Source organism: Mytilus edulis, chromosome 10 (genome assembly GCF_963676685.1).
Source record: "Mytilus edulis chromosome 10, xbMytEdul2.2, whole genome shotgun sequence".
Lineage (NCBI taxonomy): Eukaryota > Metazoa > Mollusca > Bivalvia > Mytilida > Mytilidae > Mytilus > Mytilus edulis.
The window spans coordinates 56160599-56185742 of NC_092353.1; the positions used below are offsets into that span (position 1 = coordinate 56160599).

Consider the following 25144-nt stretch of genomic DNA (forward strand, 5'->3'; position numbering starts at 1 on the left):
TTAGTAGTGGTGTTACATCCCTTTATAAAAACAAAACGGAACTGAGAAAAAAATCTTAAAGGTTTCAATAGACGAAGAAATTGATGACCAAGATTGAAATAAATTCATTAAAGACATTTAAACCTAACAAGTTGTTATTGTTGGCCATTGTTCTTGTAGGATCAATGGAATTAGTTTCTTAATGCTAACAGTATTGAAGACTGGCTTGCTCATTTTAATAGATTACAAGTCTAAATTTTACACGTTAAGATAGTTGGTAAGATAAATTCGTTACATAGTGTGCTTGTGACGTAATACGGTATATATGGGGTCAGTAAATTCCATAAGGGGATTCGAGCTTCGCTCTCACCCCATATGGAATTTACTGACCCCATATATAATGTTTTAGGTCACTAGCACACTATGTAACTAATAATATCTCTGCATTGTAAGATCCTAATATTAAATTGGGCATATCAGCAAGGCATTCTGTTCTGTTGATTAAATAGAGTTCTGCCCCTTTGCAAGTTTTTTTTATACTCTTCATTATTGATAATAGCAGAGCTCTTAACTAGTACAGATTTCTTTTTACGTTGCAAGTTCAAAATAAAGGAAACTTAAATCCCCCAAATTTATGCAGTGTAAATTGTTAGAGAAATGTTTGATTGAAACCTGCGTAATATATTAGTATCTTTTCAGAGAGTAATAGATACTGATATCAATATCTGGGAGTTCAATTAGAAATCCCCCTTATTGGTTTGAAGTTTGCACGAGGTCAACCACAGACTTTAAAATTGGTATTTACTGCTATTCCCCTTAGCATACAACATTTAGAAGTAAGAGCTAAGCCCTAACTGCTCTAAGTCAGATGAATAATTATACTCCCGCCCAAACTAAGTTAAGTGGGTATATAGAAATCTGTCTGTCTATCTGTTACTGAAAGTTGTGTCTGGTTACAGAGAAAGCAAGTTTTTCTCAGAAGGTCTGCTGCTCTCTGGCTCCCTCCACCATTAAAAAAGACTGCCTCAAAATAGCCAATAGTGATGAAAGTGGCGTTAAAACAATAGTCAATCAATCAAAACTTTAGAACGCTTGAAGAATATAAAATGATACTTATTATTGAAAGCCATAGATTTTTATATCAACATTTTTTAACTATAAAATTATAGTAGTTATTAATGTCTGTGTCATTTTGGTCTTTTGTGGATAGTTGTCTCATTGGCAATCATACCACATCTTCTTTTTTATATTTACTGCACAAAATTTGATTACTTGGTTACTGATTGTAAGTAGTTCATCTTGAAGGATCATTAGCCTGTCAACATTGGAGTTGTTGATTCAAACCCTGCTCTTTGGAAGTCTTGGCAAGGTGTTTTTTTGACTCCAACCTTCATTGACTGGTATTATCAATATTTCTAGATTTATGGCATTCTGGTTTTCTCTAGCAATAAAACCAGGCTGTCAGGTTATAGCATAGAGTGTAGAAAGTGACATTAAACCCTTACAATCAATCAATTTATCATCCACAATAGACCAAATGATGTGGATGGTAGCAACTATAGGAACTATATGTCAAAACAATTGTTCTAATATTATATCAATGTCCTGATTAATGTACAAAATGATGAACAAAAACAAATATGTACAGCAACGAATGACAATCTGAGTTATAGGATCCTGTCTTGGGACAGGCACATACAGATTGTGGCAGGGATGAACATGTTAGATGGCAGCAAACTCCCTAACCTAGTACAGCACAACACAAGAACACACTATACAAAATAATATGTTCATGTCCTGAATATGCATTTGATTTCCTCTGGAAGTTAAGCAACAATCCTTCATTTGTGCAATGCTAAAATATAAGAATTGTTTGAATGAAGGATAATATTAAAGTGTTCTTTACTGTAAAGACATGCAGTAGCCAATTTCAATAAAACTGTTAATGAACAATTTGTTGAAGGTTGTCAAATCTGATGAAAAAAATGACCACCATAGGCAATCATGGATTCTGAATAACCAGTTTTCCAAAATATTTTTCTCTGAAACTACATGACTAAATGTATTGAAAATTTTGGAAAATTCTTTTTGGAAGACATTTACTTTCGCTTATTTTTTTGCCAATGTTTCTTTTACAAACGTTAACCCTATGGAAAATAACAATATCATATATTTTGTCTGAAAGTTCATAAAATATGTTACATAAATCAAATTTGAGAGTTTTGGTCAATACGGTGAACATTAATGAGTTGATTAATGTCCCTTCAAAATGTTGAGTGCTTGGTGTTTGCCTTAAGCTGCATCATCACACATAGGCTGTATATAAGTGATACTGTAACAACTTTTGAAATAAGTTTTATTATCATCAGAAAAGGAGGCGAGAAATTTCATTTTTGATAAGTTGATAATCTGGTCAATATAAATATCTGATTTTTCTCTAGTCTCTATTGACAATTATATAGAGACACAAAATCTTTGTTAAATTAGCAATTAATTTTTGTAAATCTTTAAGTAGTGATAGCACAGGAAATATGTTGACATGATATGATTTTAATGAATAATTATCTTTATAAAAGCTAAAAAGTTGTAATATTGGTATTACATTTGTATAATAAAAAGAGGCATCCATCATGTATCCATTAATGACCAGAAATTTTATAATAGACTTTATCTAGAAGTTTGTTTGTGGATTCAATGACATCTTAACATGATCATTACATTATGGTAAGAACTGAAAGACACTGAACAGCATACATTAAGATAATACATTATATGCATTGGTATGTCACTGTCAATTTCAAAGTAATTTTTGTTGAGCCTGCAACTTTTGTTGCAAACAGCTTGACATAGGGATAGTGTTCCCACGGTAGCATTAGCTTACTTTTTAAAAGCTTTATATTTCAGAAGGACCTGGATGCTTCATTCTTTGTATATAGATGCCTCATGTTATGAAGTTTCCGTCCGTCACATGTTCAATGTCCTTGACCTCATTTTCATGGTTCAGTGACTACTTGAAAAAAAGTTGTAATTTTTGGTTATGTTAAATTTTCCCTTTTTATAAGTAGTAGGATAAACATATTTGGTATATGCGCACCTTGCAAGGTCCTCATGCCCGTCAGACAGTTTGCACTTGACCCCAACCTCATTTCATGGATCAGTGAACAAGGTTAATTTTTGTTGATCAAGTCCATATCTCAGATGCTATAAGCAAAAGGTCTAGTATATTCGGTGTATGGAAGGACTTGTACATGTCCAACTGGCAGTTCTCATCTGACCTTGACATCATTTCATGGTTGAGTGGTCAAAGTTAAGTTTGTGAGTTTTGGTCTTTTTTTCTAATATGATATGCAATAGGTCAACTGTATTTGGTGTTTGGAAATATTTTATGATATATATGTCAGTCGCACAGGTTTTATTTGACCTTGAGCTCATTTTCATGGTTCATTGCTCAGTGTGAAGATTTTGTGTTTTGGTCTGTTTTTCTTAAACTATAAGGAATTGGTCAACCATATTTGTTGTATGGAAGAATAGTTAGCTGTACATGTCTGCCTGACATGGTTCAATTGACCTTGACCTCTTTTTCATGGTTCATTGGTCAATGTTTAGTTTTCTTGGTTAATGTTAAGTTTATGTGACAGTTGTAATAAAGCTTTATATTTAGGACTATCAACATATTATCAATAATAAGCGTGCACACTCTTGCATGATATAAAGATATAAAGATAGTTTTGGTCAGTGTCTGGTTTGGAGTTGGGTTCTTTTTGCCCCTTAGGCAAGAGGGACATTAAGTCCATGACCATCCTTCTTCCCCTCCATCCGTCATTCTGTCTTAATGTTAGCATGATTTAGGAATTTACACTTATTGGGACTTGGTAATTAATGATTAACTAATGGGAACAGGAAACAAAATGTTTTTCTTTTGGGGAAGAAGGTATTCATCTTTTCTAGGAATTTGGGATGACATCCCATCCTGCTCTCCCCCTTTCTTCTTAAGTAGCTAGGTGATTAGTGACTGTTTGGTTCTTTCTGCTTTGTTTGATTATACTTTGTGTTAAGTTTGATTTCTACATGTCATTAGATATTTTAGGCCAAATAAAATAGTATGTGTGGTTCCAGTTACATCTAAAAAAAATTAGGGAAGGTAAGTAGGGATTTTTTTTTATTTTATGTTATTTTTTTTACATTGAGTCTATCATGTCTATGGGAGCAACATTCTGACTTTAACGGTGCTTCATGGAAAATGACAAAAAAATCTTTACGGTAGGCTATTTTTACGACTAAAAAGTAGGGTAGGTAGGGTAACTGGAACCACACATATATTTTTATTTGGCCTTAGCTGATTTTTACATGTGATAAAAGCATGAAATTATATTAACTTGATTTTATATGGGATAAATATAATAAAAACATTAATTCAAATTAACTATCATGCAGTCAGCAAAACCATTATATTTTTTTGTACTAAACACTATTAATAATTTATTAACCAAAGTACTAAAATAACTACTTTTAATATCTTTTTTTTAACTCTTTTTAGCATTTTGTTTGATTTACAGATATATGAACTAACACTATATTTATAAAGCTAATAAACTAAACAGTGGCTCTTTTTTACCAACTTTTTTTACAAGTAACAATTTGTGCAAGTCATGAATAGCAAGGAATGATTTGAATCTGGAATAATTTGTAATTCTTAAAATTGATAAAAAATGAATGATTAAGGTTACTTTCACTAATTTTTAAGTATGAACTATCGTACCCTCCTTGGCCAATCATGCATGGCTTAACCTCCTAAAATAGGTTAGTTTTCATCATATTTTTTTTTTATCAATTTTCCAGGATTCAAAATTATTCCAGCTTCAAATGATTTCTTGTTTGAACATATTTCGGTTAAACTTGCAATCAATTTTCATCATAAGATTTTTAATGAAAAAAGTCACCTCGTTTCAGTTAAAAACTAACACTAAAGAGTATGATATAGATATAAGAAATAGTGCATGTTATTATCTAGATGAGAATGCTATGTTGAGAAGAGTGCAGCATGATTCTAGAAGCATGTTGGTTGAATGTGATCGAGACCTACAGAATGTTGTTGATAGAAGGCTACTTATACTCAAGGAGAATTTGGACGAGGAGAAAAATCTGGTTAAACGCTTAAAGAAAGAGGTAAACATTTTATTACATGTATAATGTGCGTATTGTTATGTGTTTACTTTTCTACATTGGCTAGAGGTATAGGGGAGGGTTGAGATCTCATAACCATGTTTAAACCCCCCGCATTTTTGCGCCTGTCCCAAGTCAGGAGCCTCTAACCTTTGTTAGTCTTGTATTATTTTTAATTTTAGTTTCTTGTGTACAATTTGGAGTTTAGTATGGCGTTCATTATCACTGAACTAGTATATATATTTATTTATAAGGGGCCAGCTGAAGGACGCGAGTCCATGTTCGGGAATTTCTCCCTGCATTGAAAACCTATTGGTGACCTTCTGCTGTTGTCTGTTCTATGGTCGGGTTGTTGTCTCTTTGACACATTCCCCATTTCCATTCTCAATTTTATCATAGTAAACCATGTCACTATTAAGAGGGTCGTAGTGGCGGTACCTTGTTGACGATTAACGGTAAAAATTCTTGCCAAATAACATTAACAGTTATGTTTGGTGAATGAAGATAACATGTTGATTTTCTTTTAGACGATAAAAAATAGACAGATTTTGATGAATTACATTAATTCTTTAACAAAACATCAGTAATGATAATTATTTCAGACCTGACGAATCACGATAAAGGGCATTTCTACCCTCTATTAAATATTCTGAATTAGAAGATATTTGTAAAAAGATTTTGCAAAGACCTGTAAAGTGAATTGTCGCATTAAAATTTACAGGCCTGTTGAGTTGGCCGGCCATTATTTGAGCTATGGTCTTAAAATATCTAAAGAATTATTTACTAGCATTTGTCAATTATTAAAAAAATTTCACTTGATTTCAGTCCTATGATGCTAAATCCAAGGGTCCTATATCAGAAATTGCAAACAGACTCTTATCTGAAAAACTAGTTGTGTTAAGAAACCAAAAAGCAATTGACCAGTATATCTTGATCTTTAGATGGGATAATTCCTGACCTTATATTGAATACTTTATTATAGCTAGAAGAAAAAAGTAAGACCATTCTAAAGCTTGAAAGTTTGCAGACCTTGGGCCTGGATAAAACAGAGAAACTGAAAGAAGAGATCAATGCCTTAAAGAGGTTAGTGATTCTGTTTAATAGTACAAGCCCATTTTCAAGTAACATGAGTTGTAAATCATGTAAGTTCATAATTGATGTTCTACAGTCTGTGATGATACTTTTTTATGCCCCTTTTATTGGCATTATGTTTCCTGGTCTCTGGATTAGTTTGTTTGTCTATTCGTTCGTCTGTCTCGCTTGAGGTTAAAGTTTTTGGTCAAGGTAGTTTTTGATGAAGTTGAAGTCCTATCAACCTGAAACTTACTAAAAATGTTCCCTATACTATGATTTTTATAATTTTAATTCCAAATTAGAGTTTTGACGTTCCACTGAGCATAGAAAATGATAGTGCTAGTGGAGCATCTGTGTACTATGGACACATTCTTGTATTGTACTGGTGGTGTCCTGAAACCCACATTATTAGATAGCTGATTAATATTATAGAAATGATTGAATTTTTGTCAGAAAAAAGTAAGATTTTCACCATTATCAGGAATTTAAATAATTAAATTACCATCATATGGAACAAAGGTCATACGATAAAAGTTTACATATAGAAATTCTAAATACCTCCACTTTATCTGTTAACTAAATAAGTTTATTTTGATTTTCTACTTTATTTTCTTTTGTAAAACTGTACAAAATCCTCTAATAGAGCAAAATTTGAATAATATAAGGCTAGGAAATTATAACTATCAAGTTGTCAGTTCCTATAATGGCTAATTGAAAGTAAATTGAATCTTTTTACATTGCTGGGACTGTAGCTAGTGTATCAATAATTATTGATCGTAGCTGCATATAGAACTCGGTGGTAGATTTGTTTCCTGTATCTGTATATTATATCACTTAATTCATGGCTAATGTGTGAAATAATTATGGAAATCAGGTAAACAAATATATTTTTTACTTACTTTATTTTTATTGGGTGTTTAGAGTTGATAAGGTGCTGCATATATTTAAGAATATTCTGTTGAAATATTTACCATTTTCATCAATTTGGAATAAGTACTATTTCTGGGAAGACTGACATATGGTTCAAAAGATGTCACCTGCAAACCAATTTTTTTTTAGAAATGCCCAGTTTGGTTATAAGTTGTTTATGGTACTTCACGTTGTGATAAGGCTAGGTTGATTCTGATGAAAATACTACCATACAGTTCAATATTCTATTCAAAACATAAGCATAAACATAGTTCCAATATTCTACATAGATATGCTTTGTTATATTGTTAGTTGCAACAGCACATATGGTTATGTTTTACGTTCTTGCAATCCTGGACATGCCCCTTGGGAAGAAGGAAACCCTTAAAGTTATTGATTTTTTTTTCTGCAGGTCAAATATCAAGGTTGCAGAACATTTAAAAGACTGAAATTTGTGAAAAGTTTGATTTCAAAACATTATCTTTTGAGACGTAAATCATGTTATTTTATGCCCCACCTACAATAGTAGAGGGGCATTATGTTTTCTGGTCTGTGCATCTGTTCGTCCGTCCGTTCGTTCGTCCGTCCGTCTGTCTGTCCCGCTTCAGGTTAAAGTTTTTGGTCAAGGTAGTTTTTGATGAAGTTGAAGTCCAATCAACTTGAAACTTAGTACACATGTTCCTCATGATATGATCTTTCTAATTTTAAAGCCAAATTAAACTTTTGACCCCAATTTCACGGTCCACTGAACATAGAAAATAATGAAAGTGCATGTTTCAGGTTAAAGTTTTTGGTCAAGGTAGTTTTTGATGAAGTTGAAGTCCAATCAACTTGAAACTTAGTACACATGTTCCCTATGATATTATCTTTCTAATTTTAATGCCTAATTATGTGTTTTATCCAATTTCACGGTCAATTGAACATGGAAAATGATAATGGGAGTGGGGCATCTGTGTACTTTGGAAACATTCTTGTTTCTTTCTTTGTTTGATAATGGACTTTAAGGTGAACAAGATCTTTATTGATTTTAAGGTCAATTGGTCAAAGGTCAAGGTTACTACAGCAGAAAATTTTGTATCTTTTATGTTTCCCAGCAGTTGATATAAATTGTCAGAAGTCTTACTAACATGTTTAACCCCGCCACATTCTGTATGTATATGTGCCTGTCGCAAGTCAGGAGCATGTAATTCAGTGGTTGTCATTTGTTTATGTGTTGCATATTTGTTTTTCGCTCATTTTTATGCCCCACCTACAATAGTAGAGGGGGCATTATGTTTTCTGGTCTGTGCATCTGTCAGTACATTCTTTCGTATGTTCGTTTGTCTGTTTGTCCATCCTTCTGTCCCGCTTCTGGTTAAAGTTTTTGGTCAAGGTAGTTTTTGATGAAGCTGAAGTCCAAACAACTTGAAACTTAGTACACATGTTGCTTATGATATAATCTTTCTAATTTTAAAGCCAAATGAGACTTTTCACCCCAATTTCACGGTCCACTTAACATAGAAAATGAAAGTTCGAGTGGGGCTTCCGTGGACACATTCTTGTTTGTAAATAAGGTCGTTAGTTTTCTTGTTTTCTTGTTTTTTCATTGTCATTTCAGGGCCTTTTATAACTGACTATGCAGTATGGGTTTTGCTCTTTGTTGAAGGCCGTACAGTGACCTACGGTTGTTAATTTCTGTGTCATTTTGCCCCTTGTGCAGAGTTGTCTCATTGGCAATCATACCACATCTTCTTTTTTATATTAACAGTCCTCATTGTAGTCATCACTTTAATCTTTTTATTGCTAATACTAAAACCACAAAGACTCATAAAGCTTCTGTAATTTCATGATTGAACAGTTCTTAAGGAATATTCTCCTTATAAGTGTTATGAATATAAGCACCATTCTGGAAAGCAACATTAATATGGTTAAATGGAACAAATTTGTCAATAGACTGTCATGATCAGCAAACATTTTATTGCATTTCATCTCACAATTTCAAACAGAATTCGTCTGTGGAGAATTGGTCTTTTTTTTTTCATAGAAAGTTACTCGACATAGATCAAGTCTATATCAATAATCCTATTCTTATACGAAGATTTTTATTCCTTTGGCAATAAGAAGAAGGCTAGGATTGATTTATCACCATTTTTTAACATAACGTGTCATTCTCTGTGTCAAATTGTGATATGAGCAGTTCCATCCTTATACTTAAGTCATTCAAAGTATTGTAGCGACATTGTTGTGTTTTTCTATGACAAATGTGGACTTTGTTTCTTGTATTTAGAATTTAATACTATTTTGAACATTTATATATAATGGGTGGATGTACCTCAAAACAAGGTTTCAATGTGGTAAAGCAAAAACACCAGTAAGTGTTTATATTTTCTTATAAGCGTATCGATATATTATTTTTTTTTAGAGATATTTTTAAATGATGATTTTTTTCTACACTTCAGCCATAATACAGTTTAGTGGTAAAAACAATCATCTAGCCAACAGTTGTTAATTTTTTTGGCTCACTTGTGTGCAGTTCATATTTTGAATGAACTACTACATGTATTTATATTTTTTTTTTAATTTTTCATGTATTTTGTTAAGCACTGACATAATTTTAAAGTGATATTTAAAAAAGTTATTTTTCTAGTAATGCATACATACTCAAATTTCAGTTAAAAATTTCAAATTTAAAAAAAGCAAACATTGAACAAAATAATCTAAAAATTATTGATATGTTATAGAGCTCCTTTTCGAGATATTTGAATTTCAAAAAATGGAAGTAAGTGGCTTACTCAGACTTTCAGACACAAATTCCCAAACTGTGATCCTAGTACATCCTTAAACCAGTTATATATTATCAGTTAAAATTGCTATACTGTATTATTAAAGCTTGTATTTTTGTCTTTCAGAACTAACATGGAGTTGTTTGATAAATGTGCCAAATCTGAAGGTTTGTATTTTTTCCTGACATCTGATAAATGAGTTTGCCTTATACTTGGTTACTGATTTGGAATTTCCACTTTACTGATTCAAGCTTCACTGAGAATATTTTTTGAAAAAAATACATTTTAAGCCTTGTGTATTTTGTATTTTTACGTGGTAGAGAAAATTTCCTGATTGTGAAAAAAATAACCTTTTTAATTGATTATCCAAAAATATGAGCACATCTAAAAAAATTGCTATTTCCAGTTCATTACTGAGTGAATATAAAGTAAAGAGATGTTGTATGATTGCCAATGAGACATTTATCCACCTGAGACCAAATGACGTGAATGTTAGCAACTATAATACAGTTTTGTGTCCCCTATCTTTCTTAATGTAGTTCTTTAATAAGGTTTATAGTTTCACACTTGTAAGTTTTATTACTTTTGATGGGCGTATTACGTTTCCGCATTTTTAGCAAAAAAACAATTTCATGTTTCCACATTTTTGTACATTACTTTTCCGAAATAAAAAAATACCACCTTTCCGCATTTTAACCTGTATTTCACCTGTAGAAAAATGGTTATAATGATATATAAGACTTTTTTTTTCGGTCTTTTATCAGCAATAGAACCACTTCGTAAAAATGACCGCAAACGAATTGAATTCGTTTCTGAACAGTGTCTAGTATGGTAGAGAAGAGATTACGAGTGTTGAACATTTGCTTTTAATTGATATACAACCATGTTTGATTTTTGTCTCTCCCTGACGGAGTCAAAAAGCAAGACCTAGGTATGCTGTTTCCGGCGTCAACGGAAGGGATGGCATCAACAGTGTTTAGTTTGTGATTAGGTCTATTTTATGGTGAACCACAAGTGTTAGGTCAATTATATTTGGTATGCAGTTGAATAATCATTGGCACATCTCATTTCCATGGAGATTATTTGACCCTGCCCCTTCAGTCATAGTCTTTGACTTTGAAACTTTTGCTTATTCTTGTATTAGTTTGTGATTAGGTCAGTTTATGTGGAACCACAAGTGGTAGGTCAATGATATTTGGTATGCAGTTTATAAGCATTGGCACATCTGATTTCCATGGAGATTATTTGGCCTTGCCCCTTCAGTCATGGTCTATTGACTTTGAAACTTTTTCAAAGTTATCAGTCTTAGTTTGTGGTTAGGTCATTTAAAGGGGAACCATTAGTGGAAGGCTAATGTTAATTGGTATTCAGTTGTATAAGCATTGGCACATCTCATTTCCATGGAGAATATTTGGCCTCGTCCCTCAGTCACAGTCTAATGACTTTGAAACTTATCTTAGTTTACATGTATTAGTTTGTGATAAGTTCAGTTTAATATGAACTGCTAATGTTAAGTCAATGATATTTGGTATTCATATTTATTGGCATCTGCAAGTATTGTTTCCATGGAGATTATTTAGCCCCACCCCCTCTTCATGGTTCATTGACTGAAACTTTTTCATAGTTTACAAGTTAATGTTTGTATTTAGGTTGGGGAATGACTTATAATAAGTCAATGGTATTTGGTATGCAGTTATATTATCATTGGCACATCTTATTTACATGGAGATTGTTGAGCCATGTTACTCAATATTTGCATAACTTGTGTTAAAGTATTACTATTTTGATTCCAACATATCAAAATTATAAAAAGGCGAAACATATCTCTGTGATAATAGTTTATTATAATTTTAAGTTGATGGTTTCATTTTAATCATAAAGACTTATCCTACTTCTACCTCCCCTTTGTTGAGCAGGGGGCAACATGTTTACCTGGCAAATGGAAGAGTCATATATTAAACATTAAAATGCAGAAACGTAAATAAGCTTTAACTAAATCAATGTAAAAACAATGCAGAAAAGAGTACTATACAAATGCGGAAATGTAGTGCCAAACTGCGAAAACATAAAATGCCGCTTTTGATACCCTTCAAAAGGAATGAATATTTACTCTTAATGGAAATTTTAATTGGAAATAGTTTGGCTGAGGCAGACCTTTTGTCTTTTCATTAATAGTTTACATTAAGGAGGTAGACCTAGGTTAAGGGAGATAACTCATAAAATCATCAGTATGTTTGTGTCAACCACTTTCATAAATATATTCTAAGCTTCTAGATAACATAGATTATTTCCACTCTGTTTCAGGTAAATGCTTAAAAAACATTGATGAAACTTGACTTTTACAAACGCATTACTGATTTATTGAGTTATCTCCCTGAACCAAGGTCTACCCCCTTAAATTGATCACTAATATTCATTATGTTTTCTGATAGGTCAAATAAACTGCCTACAGGATGATATGAGGAAGAGCGAAAAAGATGTGGAAATAGAAAAGCTACGATCCTATGAATTAGAGGTTAGTGTAAAAAATGGTTTATTAAATAGGTTAAAATACAGGATATAGACATTAAAATACTTTTCCCTATTTTTATGTCCTCATATTCATAAGGAACCAGATTGTTCTAAAATAAAACAGAAAAAAACCCAGGAAAAACTTAAGGGAGTTTGCTTCTCAGTTTCAAAATAAATAACTTTTCAAAACACTAGTATATATTGATAAAAGGAACCAAAAAGAGCAAAAAAAATATATAGGTCAATGTGATTGTTTTCTAGATATTAGCCATTGAAATTTTGGCAGGAAAATGTTTCTCCTGACTTTTCATAGCTTTATAATTCAAAAAGTTTAAGATCTCAAAAACTATTAAAAAATAATTAAATTTTATAAGACTTTTACTGATGGCTTACATTATACATGTAAAAAAAACTTTCTTAAGGTGGTACCTAACACTACAGGGAGATAACTCTGTAAAGTCAGTTCAACGTTTTAATTACGTTGTGTTGTAAAAGGAATATTAAGCTTCTCAATGATCAAAATAGGTGTTTGTCAAACTGCTATATAACCAGTGTAATTTTTCTGACAAAACAGTTGGTTAAAACTTTTTGAAATTTTTATATTTTTGTTAAAAGGTAAAAGTAAATACTTTGACAAAATTTTATAAAATTTAACGAGCCACATTAATTTTAGTGAAAGTGTTGGTTACCACCTTAATTGGAAGGGATTTATTTTATTTTGAACTTTTGTATAAAAAAAAAAATTGGAGTTTATTTATGATGTATTACACATTTTAATGTTGTTTGTACCATATGCATCCTTATTGCCTTTGTATATCAAAATGTATAGGGAAAAATCATGTTTTTATGTTTCAGTGAATTGTTTCCCTCCAATTTGACAAAACAATTTGCTTACTGTATATCTTATATTACAGGAAAATCTGTATTCCAATAAACTTTCCAGACAAATGGATTTAAAGGAGATATGGAGAATCGTTCAAAAAGATATAGAGAATGAATGTCAGGATGAAATCAGTGTAGGTGGCTTTATATTACCAATTGATTGTTATTAGTTTGAAATATTTGATATATATTTGATTAGGGGACTTTCAGTTTTGAATTTCCCTCAGAGTTCAGTGTTTTTGTGATTTTACTTTTTTATGCCCCACCTACGATAGAAGAGGGGCTTTTTGTTTTCTGGTCTGTTCGTCCGTTCATCTGTCAGTCTATTTGTTCGACCGTTCGTCCCGTTTAAGGTTAAAGTTTTTGATCAAGGTTGTTTTTGATGAAGTTGAAGTCCAATCAACTGAAAACTTAGTACACATGTGCCCTATGATATGATCTTTCTAATTTTAATGCCAAATTAGAGTTTTTACCCGAATTTCACTGTCCACTGAACATAGAAAATGATTGTGCAAGTTTAAGGTTAAAGTTTTTGGTTAAGGTAGTTTTTGATAAAGTTGAAGTCCAATCAACTTGAAACTTAGTACACATGTTCCCTATGATATGATCTTTCTTATTTGCAAAAATCATGCCAAATTAGAGTTTTGACCCCAATTTCATGGTCAACTGAACATAGAAAATGATAGTGCAAGTGGGGCATCCATGTACTATGGACACATTCTTGTTATTCTATTAATTCCATTGGTGGATTCATTGAATTATATTTCTCGCTAACATATATGGACCATAATTTGGTATTCGGCCTTTGGTTTCTTTTTGTATCCTTTTTTATAAGTTCTAAAATTTTAACTTTTATTTTGTGGGTTGTGATGGTGTTAGAATAGTATGAATGGAACAATTGAGTTTTTTGAGAAAAAATTAATACATTTTGATTCACCGTTTACGTGACAGGAAACCAAACAGGAAACCAATCTTTCTTTTCTTTATTTTGCACAATATAATTCAAAAGGCATAAATAAACACCATTACCAGTGTTACTTGCTTCATGTTAATATTTAAAATCTATTTTCAATGTTATATTAAAGTTTTTTTTAAACGTGACAGGAAACCATAAGAAACCGAAAGCATTTTTTTAGTTTTATTTTATTGCAAAATCTGCTTAAAATAATCTGAACAGTATACTTTTTCTTAAAATCCATCTTAAATGTAACAGTATTATAAAACTCCTAAATATGTGCTTGTTTTGAAAACAATTAGTACAATTTATTCAGAATTTTCCATATTTTCTTCATTGATACAGGATACCATAATCGTTGTACCTTGATGTTTTGGCCAAAAAAATATATTTATATTTGGTTTTGTAATTCCAGTTATATAAAATTTATTCCAAATCATTGGCAATGTAAAATTCTTTAAATCCAGTAAAGAAAAAAACTTTTAACTTGGAATTAAAATCTTTGAAATAGGCACCATGTGATATTTGTGACCTGTACACCATCTACATGGTTTCCACATTTTAACCTACTTTAGTGGGCTAAAATCAATAAAGTACTTCCTTTCAAGTCATGCATGGTAAAAGTTTACTTTTCCTTTGACAAGTTTATTGGGTTTCTGATAAGTGTTTGCAGAACATGAATAAAAAAAATTAATTAAAAATTGTGACAAAGATACCAACTTTGTACATTCCAAGTGTAACGGTACATTAACATGTATTTTTTATTAAATTATCTTTATTCACCTAAAATATCCAGTAATATTTACTGCTGAAGCTAAATCAATCCAACGAACATCGGCACCATGATAGGAGACGTAATTTCGATTGAATTTTCCAAGGACCCTTTACATCGTTATTGGGAAACGAAGTGTGTTAAAACGTCGGTCAAATCTGAAATCGATTTTGTCAAGTCATTGGGCATTTATTTTCACACAAGATCGTATGTAACATTATGCACATAGGAAAAATAATAGACCCCCGGCGCAATCTCTTTGAAAATTGTATTTTCCTTTTTTAAACAAGACGAAACAAGCCTACAGATTATCTTTGCTTACATCCCGTTGGAAACAAATACAATGTTTAGACCTAGTATTTCGTATATCCGGCTGTAAGGGCGTGATCACATGTTAGTCACATGTTTCACGTATGACCGGAAATGATTAGAACTTAACGACAAAAACAATTTTAATACATAAATGGACTTCTGTTTCGTGTGAAATGTAACGCATAACGATAACGTCATTTTCTAACTTAATTATTGAGGAAGAACAAAACAAGAATGTAAATCATCTCTGATTTACCTGTTTGAACATCTCGCGAGAGTTCGTATTTGCATATTGTTTCAAAGAATTCTTTTGCAACAAAGCAGATTAAACCATCTAAAATGTGCGTTACGAAATGGGAAACCAAAATAACGACAGTGTTCTTACACCTGCTTCAGAAATACTTATAGTTCTTGGCATTTTCTTCTCACTATTCTTATTGGTCGATGTTCTTTGTTATTTTAAAGCAAAAATTACGAATTTGCCGGTGACGATTATCTATAAATTAGTCAGCGTTATGCACTTCGGACGCGAAAAGTAACGCGAGAAACGACACACAAATACGGTCGTATAATTTTTGAAATTTGTTAATTTCAATTTTTTTTCTAGGGAAGAGTAGCATACACTTGTATGTTGATAAAAATAATGGCATCTTTAGATGTAGTTACAACTTTTCTTACAGTAATTCACATTTTATTACTTTTCTATAGTTATAGGAAACGGAGCCCAATAGCAAATTATGGTCCATATGACTAATTCTTATTTTGACTTAAAAATAGTTGGAAAAATTATGTATTCAGAGATTCCATTTAGGTTGATAATTTTGCCAATCCTTTGAAGATGCTGTTCACTTTGAAGATTTCTTTGTTGGCTCTTTTGAATTTAAATTTTATTGAAACAATCATTGTATTTAAACAACAATATTTTAGAATTTGCTTTTGAAACAGTTGATAAACAGTATTGATCTAAGCTAATTCACAGAATAGTTCAAAATCATAAGAAATTGGAAATAACTCCAAAATAAATAAAAAGTTTAAAATGGAAAAACTATAGATTGTTAAAAGAGGGTTCAAACAACATTACATACATATTTGTTTATTAAAGTGCAACCTGAATACATACTTAACAGAACAGGGTTTTTTTCAGTGTCATTTTACTTTGCAATATTCAGTTTATATTAAATTACTATTGTAGAAACTATTTGTTTGATTTTCATCAAATCTATTCAATTATATACAGATATTTATCGGCAAGAAATGAAAAAAAAAAAAATCCCCGACATATTATATAGAAATATATGGGTTATTAGAGCACTCATTTCTGGATAGTTTAAAAAAAAAAATTACTGAACAAAATTCTGTATTGTGAAAGGATAACAAAGTTGCATTCTTTATTTTTCAGTTTGAGAACGAGATGAATGATTCAGCAGATACAATCAAGAGGAGGATATTTAATGAAATTCTGGCCCTGAAATCTGACCTTCATCTGACAAAGTCAACATTTGAGCTGGTAATATGAAAGAATAAACAAAAAATCTTTAGTTGGTTTTCTCTATCTCTGTTTATCACACTTCATTTAGATGAAGAGTAATGCATAAAGGGGTTTGGTCAGAACCATGAAACACTGGGTGCAATTTTTCCAGTATAATATGGTTAAAAGATAATTATGGTTAAAAGACAATTCACAAGGCTTTTAACCATCGTCCATCAGAATTGTTATGAAATTTTATTGAGTGTTTCTTAACACTTAAATCATGCCATCTGTTTAACCTGCTTATTCTGGAAAGATGTTTTGTTTTGGGTTCATTCTTTGAAAATTATTGCTTTATCCCTTGGAAGATAACAAAAATAAATGACAGTATGTCAAAAAATCATTTTATTTGATCTCAAACAAGATTGGAATGTTGTATTTTTTAGAACAAGTCCAAGAAAAAAGAATCATCTTTACGCAAATGTAGCTGTTTTGGGACCGGTAGTTCTGCAAGCTCTCCACTCGTAGGTAAGAAAGTTATGCAATAACTCCATGTATACATTGATATTGCAGTCATCATTAATATTAAGTTTAAAACCTTCAATATATATATAAGAAGATGTGGTATGAGTGCTAATGAGACAGCTCTCCATCCAACTCACAATTTGTAAAAGAAAAAAACATTTAAAAGGAAAAAACAAAGAAAAAAACATTTAAAAGGAAAAACCAATGGTTTATTCTATATAAGAAACGAGAAACACTTATAAACCACATCTACAAACGACAACTTCTGAACATCAGGTTCCTGACTTAGGACAGGTGCAAACAAATGCAGCAGGTTTAAATGTTTTAATAGGTACCAACCTTCACCCTTACCCTAAATAATGGTGTAACATCACAACATAAAAAGACACACTATACAATATGTCAAAATCTAAATCATCCTTAACCTATAAATCTTATTGCATAGTTCCCTATTAAACTTGATTTAAGGATTTAAATAAGTTTCAAACAAAGTTAACATTTGCCACTGGACATTTAGGAACCAACAATCAATTATTCTTATTCTCCCAAATAGACATACTAAATAACTGAGAACCCCTTACAAAATGCCAACTCATCCATTAAAAAGGAGCCACTATCACAATGTCAGCAATTCAGCATTTTAGAACCCCTCACTATACCAGTATATTGAAATAATTATACCCCACCCAATTTATTGCGTCAGGTATAATGTTTTTGGTCCTTCCATCAGTTTGTCCATCAGTCTTGGTCTTGTCATAGCAATTCCTCTGAAACCACTCAGTAGAATTTCATGAAATTGTGTAAATGATAAGGACATACAACGAAGATGTGCATAACAATCGGAAATTATGATTCAATTGTTTTCCTAGGAGTTGTGCCCCTTTGAACTTAGAATTTTGGCCTAAATATACTACTGCAACAGTTTGTAATCACAACTCCTCTGAAATCACACAACAGAATTTCATGAAACTTTGTCGTTACTGAGGACATAATATGTTAATGTGCATATTTGAACTTAGGAATCTGGTGAGATTTTGTTTGTCCAGTGACAATGTGGGGCGTGGGGTATGTGAGCATGCTCTCAAAGGTTTCTTTAATTTGGAAATCATTGACAATTGTACTAACCTATCTTTCAGAGGCACTAACAATAGATTTTTTCAATGGAAACAGACCATTACCTCAAATATTAACTGATAGCCTTAGTTTAAACAAAGAACAATCTAGTAGAGAGAACTTGAATGACATGAACGATTGTAGCTCAGTAAGCACTGAAAATACTGTTGTTAGGAATCGTCTTCTTTCTCAAAACTCCAGCACTGATGGCATTTTAGAATTTGATTGTCGTTCTGAAAGTGATACAAACATTGATATTAATGAAAACGAGGACAGTTTTGTTTCGTTGGAAGATTCCATGACTTGTAGCTTGAGAAGGCTTAGTTACCAAGCCGCAATTGACGATTCTAAGGAATCGTATAAAACTGATGTTGTGATTGGATCAACAGATTCAGAATCCGCCTTTGATTTGATCGAAAGTAAATCTGATTGTGATGTGGCGGCACAACCACAACGTCGGCTAAGTAGTGGATGTACTATAATGGGGGACGACGTTTATCTTGGTGATAATATCGACACACGCAACAAAGGAGTAGAGGATTATTGTTGGAAAGATAACATGGTGGTTTTCGATGAAGATGTTTCGTACTCAAGTTACAGCTTTTCACACTTGTCCTATCCATTCCAGCCCCTTAGACAGGATGTTTTCAGGTAACTGATATCTACACATATATATGTATGTTTATAGTATAAAGTGTCTTAAATTTGTTGGGGTTTTTTTTGGGGGGGGGGGAGGGGGGAGATGGGAGTTTATAAAATCAACCTGTCAGTCAAAACTAAATTTTGTATCCTTTATTTGATTAAATCAAACTTAGTTAAATAAGTTATGATATGCCACCATTACCAATTGAAGGATTTTGTTCATAGTCAAGTTAATCTAGAATTATACCCCTTTCACCATAGACATTTTTTACGAATATGAGAACCAACCTTATCATCCCAGCTTCTCTTTCATGGTTCATCCTATCAGCATGAAATTTAGTATATTATTAGATCCTTATATGCAGATGTGCATTCTGTCTATTCAGGTTGTTTTTATGAGTAATTCCTAATTAAACTTAGAACTTCAGGCCTGTCTGGCACCAAGCATGCAGTGGTATTGTTGTCTTTTTTCAAAACTACCTCTACCGTTTTTTATTGGGAAAAATGCATATTTTTTAATGAAATTGGGAAATTTGTATATTTTATTCTAAACACATCTTCGATTTTTTGCTGACCTATGCTGTCTTTTTTGTACTGTTTTTTCATGTATATTTTGGTTGTCAGACATTTTCAACCTGAAAGGTACTTTTCGGAGAAGGGAAAGAAACAGAACAAATGATGGTACTTAATGCATTGAAACCCACATGTGTTACAAACACCATGATGATTCTGATCAGAAAACCGGATCTCAAAAGTGCTTTATAATAATAAAATAATAACATGAATACGATATTTACAAAAATTACTTCCAATGCCATCACTGTTTGGGGAAAACGTAAAACTTTTTGGGAGGAATTTTAAGCCATTTTTTTTAGTAATTGGGAATTTTCTCTAGGGGAAAAAGCCGAATTTTGGCTGTAATTTGTGGCAAACAAAATCACTGGCATGTCATCCCAACTTCTTCTGTATAGTCTATCATATATACATATCGCTCATTAAACTGTTTGATACTAATATTGTGGATTCATTTATTTTCATTAGTACCAATTTTCGTGGATTAAAGATAACTTACATGTTTCTGGATATTTGATTTAGTGGTTTTTCCAAAGTCTGCATACAAGCCTATTGAAAATGTGTTATTAGTTGAACATTTGATTTCGTGGTTTGTCTGTACTAAAAAAATCCACAAAAAATTGGTATCCAATGAATAATAATGAACCCACAGTACTCAGATGTGCATGTTAATTACTGTCCAATGAACTTTTAGATTTTTGTCATTTCAACTTAGAAATTTTTAAATTGTTCTCCACTAAAAGCAACTTCTCCAATAAATGTAAAGGCATAGCTTATTCCCTTTGGTCCCTCCCGTTGTTTGCCCAATTAATGAATTAGTTTTAAGTTGAATGTAAATGTCATTTTGATATACAAATTTGCATTGCTTGTGGGTATGAGGTTTCTGCTACAGTTATGTCCCCTTGTACTTGATCAATGATTTTTTAAGATTTAGTGGTTAAATACAATTTAAGTATTTGAATGCACCTTGGACACATCAAATGCATAAAGTGTTGGTTTGTTGTTGTTTTTGGGGTTTTTGGATGCCCCTGTCACAAGGCAAGGTGGGCATTAAGTGTTACATTTTCTTTAATCTTTCATTGATAAATCTAGAAATTATTTAACCCTTTCCTCAATGGAAATTATTTTTTTGCATACTTGATTTGCATAGGATTTTTCAATCAAATGCTGAAAACATGCTTTAAAGTATTAATGCATTGCAAAAAAAAATAAAAAAATCATCAAATAAATTTAAGTCAGATATTCTTATGAATATCCTTTTCATATATAGATACAAATTTTATTAAGTCTGATGCAGACATTTCATAGTCACAGCGTTACAAATGGGGTACTACACAGACGTCAAAAGGCGTCATTATGGAGGAAAGGGTTGAAGTATGGTATCTGTTGGTCCTCAAACTTTCGTAGTTTTGACTTGAAGTGTTCCTGATGTATATGTATGAAGAAAGTGATAATTTTATATTTTAAGACTTAGACCAACAGCTGACCTTTATATAAATAAAGTGAAAAGCATTTTCAATAAAAGCATGCAATTTTAAATTCTTTAGAAAATTGTTGATTAAATACTTTTTCAATATTACTCAGAGTGCTTCAGATTTTTAGATGACAATAAAGGACTATTACTTATTCCATTGTTTATCTCAAAACTGGAATAACTTTATATATTTGATTGAATTGTAAAGGGTGTCTTTAATTTATCATAATATTTGACTATGTTTTGGAAAATATTATCAAATATGCTTTATATTCTGGAGTGATGAATAAGGACATTTTGTTTTCTTTCTTTCAGAGATGAAGATTCCTACAATGAAGAAGAACCTTCCTCAAAGGTATGTTGTTTTTTTTTATCTGCTTCAGTCCATTTTTTTTATCCTTTTTAACTCGGTTTTCCAAAGAAAAAAGAACAGTTTTTAGATTAATGAAATACAGGGGTGGCTGCCAACAGTTATTTTGTGATAGCTTATGAACCCTTCTACTAATGGTTTTCAAATTTATTATGTTACTATTACTCGATTTATTTCACTTGACTGGGCGGAGTTTATCGGGTTCGCTCATAATAAACCAGTCCATCTATAGAAAGGTGTTTTAGGATAAACTCATTAATGAAGTGTCCAGTCATTCTTTTGTAAATTCCTTTGATGACACTGATAGGTGATTCAAAATCAGTAATAATTATAACGGCAATCATCCTTATCACACACATCTTCAAATAAACTGTCCTTATGCAAATTAAAACCTACGCTCCGCCCAATCAGTTGAAATACCATTGGAAATATTGATGACAAAATGGAGATCAAGTTCTATATTCATGATATTTACCTTTACTGTTCAGGAGTTATGGTCCTTGATATATTGGAAAATGGGACTTAATCTTGCTTCTGTGTTCTCATACTCTACTAGACCAATGCTTCTTAAATACTAATGTGTTCTTACTGCAAAAATTAATGGTCAAGTTTAGTTATGATGATTTTATAGTCATTGGGGTACATACAAAAATACTCATTCAGTTTCCATTAAAACTTAAGGTGGTACCCAACACTTTCACTAAAATTAATTTGGCTCTTTTAATTTTCATAAAATACTTATTTTACTTTGACACTTTAACAAAAATATAAAAATTTAAAAAAATTTGAACCAACTGTTTTGTCAGAAATATAACACTGGTTATATAGCAATTTGACAACCACCAATTTTGATCATTGAGAAGCTTAATATTCCTTTTACAACACAACGTACTTAAAACGTTTAGCTGACTTTACAGAGTTATCTCCCTGTAGTGTTAGGTACCACCTTAAAGAAATGATTACTTCATACCATGCTCTCTATGAAAATGAAGAGATGCTGCACCATTGCCAATGAGGCCTTAGACCTTGGATGGTAGATTACTTTATGACCCTAAATGTATATTTGTAGATTATTATTGACAATTTTCAGGCCTCAAATAAAAAATGAGCATGACATTAAAGATTCTTTTCAAAGTGGACCTAATAGATTTTTAATGGCAGCTATTTCAATTTTATTTGCAAAATTTTTATTAACCGCAAATATTTTACAATTTTTAAGCGCATAAATAGCTTCTGATTGCTAGCTAACAAATTTTCTGTGTGTGCACTGGATAGACTACCATTTCTAACTGAGGATAACATTAACTTCAAAATAGGATAGATAGGTTGGCTGGTTGGCAGGTTTTTTCCCACCATGTTTTGAAATTCTTCTACATTGCCTGATTCTTCTTCTTGGAGCCTTTAGTTTATTTTCCTCCTAACTGCCTTGGTATAGATAAAAAAAACTGCAAATCAATTAAAAAGAAAGACAGATTCCTTAAAAGTAAAAAATCCAGTAATGGACATAATATCAAAGTTCTCCCTGATTTAATGGCCCTAGTTATTAAGCTATAATTTGTTAAAAGTCTTTATTTATGTTTCTGAAAAATGTTGATAGGACTTGTAATGGGAATTTTATTTTATAAAAGGAAGAAAAATATTTTCTTACTATAAGGCCAATTAAAATTAATTGATAGATTTTCATCCCCGCCCGCCCCTCTGAAATCTTCCCGCCCCGATTTTTTTTATTTTTGAAAAAATTACGATTTCCGGATTTTGTTCATTTCCGTTACCGGTAACCGTCGATATTTCGTTTCGTGTAAAACTTCCTGTTTTAAAATTTCGGTTTTCGTATTTCTTAGAGTATTCTAACTGGATGATTAAGTCGATATATTCTGCTGATCTATGATGTCAACATCATTTACCGAGAATAAATTAAAAGATTGATTATGAGAAGGGCGTGAAATATTCGCTGTGTCAAAGAACGCAAATCGCCGTACACTATGTCACAAATGACAAATTTTTGCGAGTAAAACACCTTGAATTTATTTTATTTATACAATGACTTTGTGTCAAGAAATTTGGACTGTGAAGGAAACCCAAAAGCGTCAGAATCGTGGAACACATTTGACTGGAATAAAGAAATTGACACAAGCATGAACTTTTTAGATTAATGACCGTATATTGAGTTCAGAAAATCGACAAACATACGCATTTTTAATTTATTAATTTACAGCAAGCTCTTAGAAATAAATTTATCCATGCCTTTCGTTTTTTTGCAACAAAAAAAAACAGCAAACATCCTCTGTCCCAATACCCACGATAGAGTCATTTAACAACTCTGTTCTACATTGTAATTATATTTGCATCTTGCATATTAAAGACCAACCCTATTATTTCAACACTGTTTGAGTTTTCATTTCATTCTGTACTTATCGTACTCGTCACAGTGTTGCATACCAATGAATTTGCTTCATTTTATTCGGACAACAAAACATAGCTTAGAAAGCAAAATAATATTTCATGTAGGTAGTCCAACTGAAGAGAGCATTTCCTCACATTTCTGCTGTTTACTATAAAATAGGTTTCTAAAGCGGCAATTACATGTAGAACAGTGGTGGCCAATCAGAGATATATACTTGAATACGAATTTGAAAAAGCGGCACCAGCATATGGAGTAAATGTGTCTCAATATTAATACGTTACTCTAGAGCTAGCTCAAAGTACATGTACGCTGATTTTGTTGAACGAAGAATACTGCTTTCTCAAAAGTTGCTAAGACAGGGCTATGAATCATCAAATTAAGATCATTACTCAATTGTATAGTTGCCATCATGAGCTGATTGGCCATTATGACAAAAGTGTGTCAGAAATCATATCTCAGTGATATTCTTCCTCAGTCATAACAACCTTCCATCATTACCGAACTGAACAAAAAAATAACATGACGGGTGCCGTATACGGTACAGGAAATACTTAAACCTTTCCGGAGCACCTGATTTCATTCCTGGTTTTTAGTGGAGTTTGTGTTGTTTCCTACTTATTATTTGTAACTGATGGTGCAAATGTCTTTTGGTTTTATGAGTCTTTGGTTACTCCTTGGTTTTGATTGTTATTGTCTTATACACGATATCTAATGGATGTATTTACATGATATAAGCTTATTATTACACTTGCATATATGATCGAATAACACGTGACAAGAAGGTTTCATATGAAATTAAATTTAAAAGATAAAATCCTCCCACCCGCCCCATTTTTTACAAAAATTTGGATGAAAATCTACTAATTAATTTTAGTTGGCCTAAGATCATATATATTGAAGTAAGACATTGACCTCATAAGGAAGAAGTTAATTATTAATGAATTTGATTTAAACTGCATTGAAAATTATGCAAATTAAAAAATGCAAAATGATTGTGATTGATAAAAGTAATATATATTCAAGAAAAAAATGGTTGTGATTAATAAAAGGAATTTATATTCAAGAAAAACATGGTTGTGATTAATAAAAGGAATATATATTCAAGAAAAAAATGATTTTTTTAATTTTTTTTTTAATCGTGTTTCTTATGATCATGATGATAAGTGATTTTCTTTATTTTTTTTGTATTTTTATTGTATGTTTTGTTTGTTAACAGTTAAGATAATTCAATTTTAATATGAAATAAGAAAGAATAT

At 31.6% G+C, this 25144-nt stretch overlaps 1 protein-coding gene across 6 annotated transcripts in view; it reads left to right on the top strand.

Annotated features, from left to right (window-relative positions):
• LOC139492177 (inositol 1,4,5-triphosphate receptor associated 2-like) overlaps positions 1–25144 on the top strand; it is a 455884-nt gene that overhangs the window by 35215 nt on the left and 395525 nt on the right. For all 6 annotated transcript variants that reach the window (XR_011656711.1, XM_071280344.1, XM_071280342.1 and 3 more), the window contains 9 exons: positions 4991–5145; positions 6125–6225; positions 10014–10054; positions 12320–12402; positions 13313–13414; positions 16719–16826; positions 17234–17315; positions 18449–19076; positions 21430–21469. Coding sequence is in view for 5 of the 6 variants with exons in the window: in XM_071280344.1 (XP_071136445.1) it covers positions 4991–5145; positions 6125–6225; positions 10014–10054; positions 12320–12402; positions 13313–13414; positions 16719–16826; positions 17234–17315; positions 18449–19076; positions 21430–21469 (1340 nt within the window). In the remaining variant the exon portion in view is untranslated. The remainder of the gene's footprint in view (positions 1–4990; positions 5146–6124; positions 6226–10013; positions 10055–12319; positions 12403–13312; positions 13415–16718; positions 16827–17233; positions 17316–18448; positions 19077–21429; positions 21470–25144) is intronic.